This window comes from Helianthus annuus, chromosome 3, assembly GCF_002127325.2.
Source record: "Helianthus annuus cultivar XRQ/B chromosome 3, HanXRQr2.0-SUNRISE, whole genome shotgun sequence".
NCBI classification, from domain to species: Eukaryota; Viridiplantae; Streptophyta; class Magnoliopsida; order Asterales; family Asteraceae; genus Helianthus; species Helianthus annuus.
Genome location: NC_035435.2, coordinates 158194583 through 158198448, shown reverse-complemented (window position 1 = coordinate 158198448; position 3866 = coordinate 158194583). Strand labels below are relative to the sequence as shown.

General features: G+C 36.9%; 1 protein-coding gene across 1 annotated transcript; it reads left to right on the top strand.

Annotated features, from left to right (window-relative positions):
• Positions 1-2361: 2361 nt before the first annotated feature.
• Positions 2362-3649, top strand: LOC110930221 (protein DMR6-LIKE OXYGENASE 2). The gene has a single exon (XM_022173471.2). It carries the CDS (start codon positions 2395-2397, stop codon positions 3427-3429), a length of 1035 nt encoding a protein of 344 aa, XP_022029163.1. The 5' UTR covers positions 2362-2394; the 3' UTR covers positions 3430-3649.
• The last annotated feature ends 217 nt before the right edge of the window (positions 3650-3866 follow it).

Below are 3866 nucleotides of genomic sequence, written 5' to 3'. Positions count from 1 at the left end.
TAGCTGAAAGTAATCGCAATTTCAGTTTGGAATTTATCAGAAATTTGGTTGATGCCAGGTATAAAGACACACAAGCAGACATTATGAACATTAAGGAACATCTGTTGGAACTTACTGGCTCCACCTCTACATCAATATTTGAGAAAGATGATGATGATGATGATGATAATGATGCCAAAAAGGGGAAGAAAGATTCATTGAGAAAGTTGCCACCAGATTCAAAAGCTAATCCTACAGAAATTGTATTGCCTGCTCAACCTAAATCCCAACCTTCTCCAAAAAAACCATTACAAAAGAAGGAGAAAATACCTTCTACACCATCATCACCCATTTTGTCAATAGATGTTGGGAACACAAAAGTATCAGCAGATGTTTACCAAATAGCTGCTGAGACACCAGTTGTTTCAGCAGAAGTTTCTCAAACATCTGCCATGATCATTTTCACTACACCAACCACATTCCAACCATCTCCAACGTCACAAAGATTTCCCATACATTCATCTTCACTACCAAAACATTCTCCTTCACCAGAAATCATCTCCACACGTAAGAGAAAAACTCATATCGATAGAATCACGAAAATGAACAATGGTCCTCTGGTAAAGCCAACTCAACCTAATTGGAAGAAATTCAAAACAGTGGATTCAGATGAGGTATTGAAGTTTAAAAGAATGAGAGCAGAGCTTGTGGCTGCTGATTATGGTCCAGTTAAATCCATTGTCAGATGGTCTAAACTGAAGATAGTTGAGTCCTACAAAAAGCTGGAAGAAGTTAGAGCTGAACATTCAAATGTTTTTCAAAACTCAATCTATCCTACAACTGCTGCTCTGTCTCCAAAAATCGGTACTTCGAAAAACCTTCTCTCATCATCTGATTTGTCTGAATCAATTGCAAATTTAGTTAGCAGGCCACAATCACCAAACTCATCTTCAATAATTCTTTGCCCAAGAAAACCAACTGAAACAAAAATAGTAAAGTGGAAGTCATGCTCAAAAACCCAAGTATTGACTTTGGTCAGATCAGATGGTAGTGTTGAAGAGATTAAAAAGGATAGTGCATATAATCTGAATGCATACGATCTCCAAGATTTGTTGGACCTTGAACTTGAGAGGGATGATGAAGAAGACATGTTCTCCCTGGACTTTGAACTACAATTCAAAGGACAAATCAGGGAGATGTTGATGAGAAATAAAAATCAGTAATAAAGAAGGGTTCTCGTATCATCTGTTGTATAGGGAGATTGTTGGATCAGCAGCTGTTACATTGTTTACAGTAGAATATTTAACCAGATCACAACATGTAGCTAAGGACATGTTGCTGGGGTAACAAATAATGTAGCCGGCGCGGGCATTTACAGAATTTTATTTTATAACTACATGTTCTTGATTCAGTATTTAACTTTTAACTATTATTTATTATTGAGGATTTGAATTTTCTAGTTATTATTATTATAAATAAAGTAATAAAAATTGAAAACTTAACGAAAAATTAAATAAAAGATATCATATTTCCTATTCATCCATTTCGTTTTTGTTATACACTGTAATGTAATGTAATGTAATGTAATGTAATGTAATGTAATGTAATGTAATGTAATGTAATATATTGAGGCCCATTCCTTTCAGGTTCATTCTCACACCCGCTTACATGGACGCCTACGTGACGAAGCATCATTTGAACACTACACTCCTTCACACCCCATAGTCTAATGTCATACTTGCATCTTGACCTTTAATTTTTTTTATTAATATCATACTTAAATACCTATCTTATTACCCATCCCGAAAGTTTCTGGTCTTAAATATGCCGACCATGTTTTTGTATCTATCATATAGTCATTTAATAAATTGATGAGTCCCCTAAAACAATTTTAAAATGACACGTTAAAATTCTTTAGGAGTTGATATTCACACATTTATTCTCTCCGTCTCTATACATACATAGATATTTAGAGAGATAAACTGAAAAAAGATACAGAAATGCAATATAGGGATAAGGAAATAATGGAAGACAATCCTTTTAGCCCCTTTTCACAAGACATGCATGCTGAGATAAGATGTCGACATCCACCGACGTAACCTTAAATTCGGGTAGGCTTTCCTCACCCACACACACCACGTCGACATCCATTTACCATAGATGCCACGTTTCACATGCACACATAACAAAATTTAATACAAATATATCATTTTAAATTAAAAGGCATTTATAGACCACCATTAACTTGTGATCAATAATTTAACTTTATAAAAAAAATCCAAAATTAGACTGTACATAACACGGCTTCTTTCTTCAACTGCATCTAATAAATTTTCAAGAGTAAATACATTACATTTTACACCTCTATATATACAATCCTCCGTTCTCATTTGTACCCACACCTCTCCATCAACAATGGCTACCACCTCAAAAAGATTACTAGTTAGCGACCTCGTATCCACCGATAAAATCGACCAAGTCCCTTCAAACTACATCCGACCCATCACCCAACGTCCCAATTTCCAAAATGTTGTTCGCGACTCCATCCCTCTCATTGACCTCAAAGATCTCAACGGCCCCAATCACGCTAACGTGATCAAACAAATCGGTCAAGCTTGCGCTGATCACGGCTTCTTCCAGGTTAAAAACCATGGCGTACCCGAATCCATCATAGCCAACATGATGCAAACCGCTCGAGACTTCTTCAACCTACCCGAACAAGAACGACTCAAAAACTATTCAGATGACCCCACAAAGACCACTAGACTCTCCACCAGCTTCAACATACGAACCGAAAAGGTCGCAAACTGGAGAGATTACTTACGACTCCATTGCTACCCGATCGATAACTTCATCGACGAATGGCCAACCAATCCGGCCTCGTTTCGGGCCCATGTAGCGGAGTATTGCCAGAGTACAAGAAACTTAGCACTCCAACTTATTGCAGCCATTTCAGAAAGCTTAGGACTTCATAAAGACTACATGAACACACAGTTAGGGAAGCATGCTCAGCATATGGTCTTGAACTACTACCCACCATGCCCACAACCCGATTTAACATACGGGTTACCCGGACACACTGATCCTAATTTCATCACCATCCTTCTTCAAGATGAGGTTCCTGGTCTTCAGGTCTTGAAAGATGGTAAATGGGTAGCGGTTGATCCGGTTCCAAACACTTTCATCATCAACATTGGTGATCAAGTTCAGGTGATGAGTAATGATAAGTACAAGAGTATTTTGCATCGAGCTGTGGTGAATTGTGATAAAGAACGGATATCTATACCGACTTTCTACTGTCCGTCGCCTGAGGCGGTTATCGGGCCTGCTCCCGAGGTTGTAACTGATGATGAGCCTGCTGTGTATCGACAGTTTACTTATGGGGAGTACTATGAGAAGTTTTGGGACAATGGGCTTGAGAAGTGTTTGGATATGTTCAAGACTAGTTGATTACTGAAGATCATCGGTCTGCCCAACTTTGAATAAATCCTACCTTTGGATACATTTGTTTATTTCTATAAGTTTATGATTTGCAGTCTCTATATAATCTAGTTGGGTAGGTTTAGTTATGTTACTTATCTTACTTTATTATCTATTATATAAATAAAGTTGCTTAGTGTTTTTATATATTGTGTTAGTTGAAGCTTTGTTGAGTTCAATATATTTCTGGTAGTAGATTAATATTTAATATGATGATTGATCAAGAATTTAGTTTGTGAAGCATGAAATGAATGTCATATTTGAAATGCCTTTTTCCCCTTTTTATCATAAAAAGGAGTTGAAATACCAAGTATAATCATGGGTCACTTTACACATTGACACCTGAAGCTTTTGACAGTTCATGAAAAGGAAAGCATGAAATTAAGGCAAAAACTTTTAATATTCAT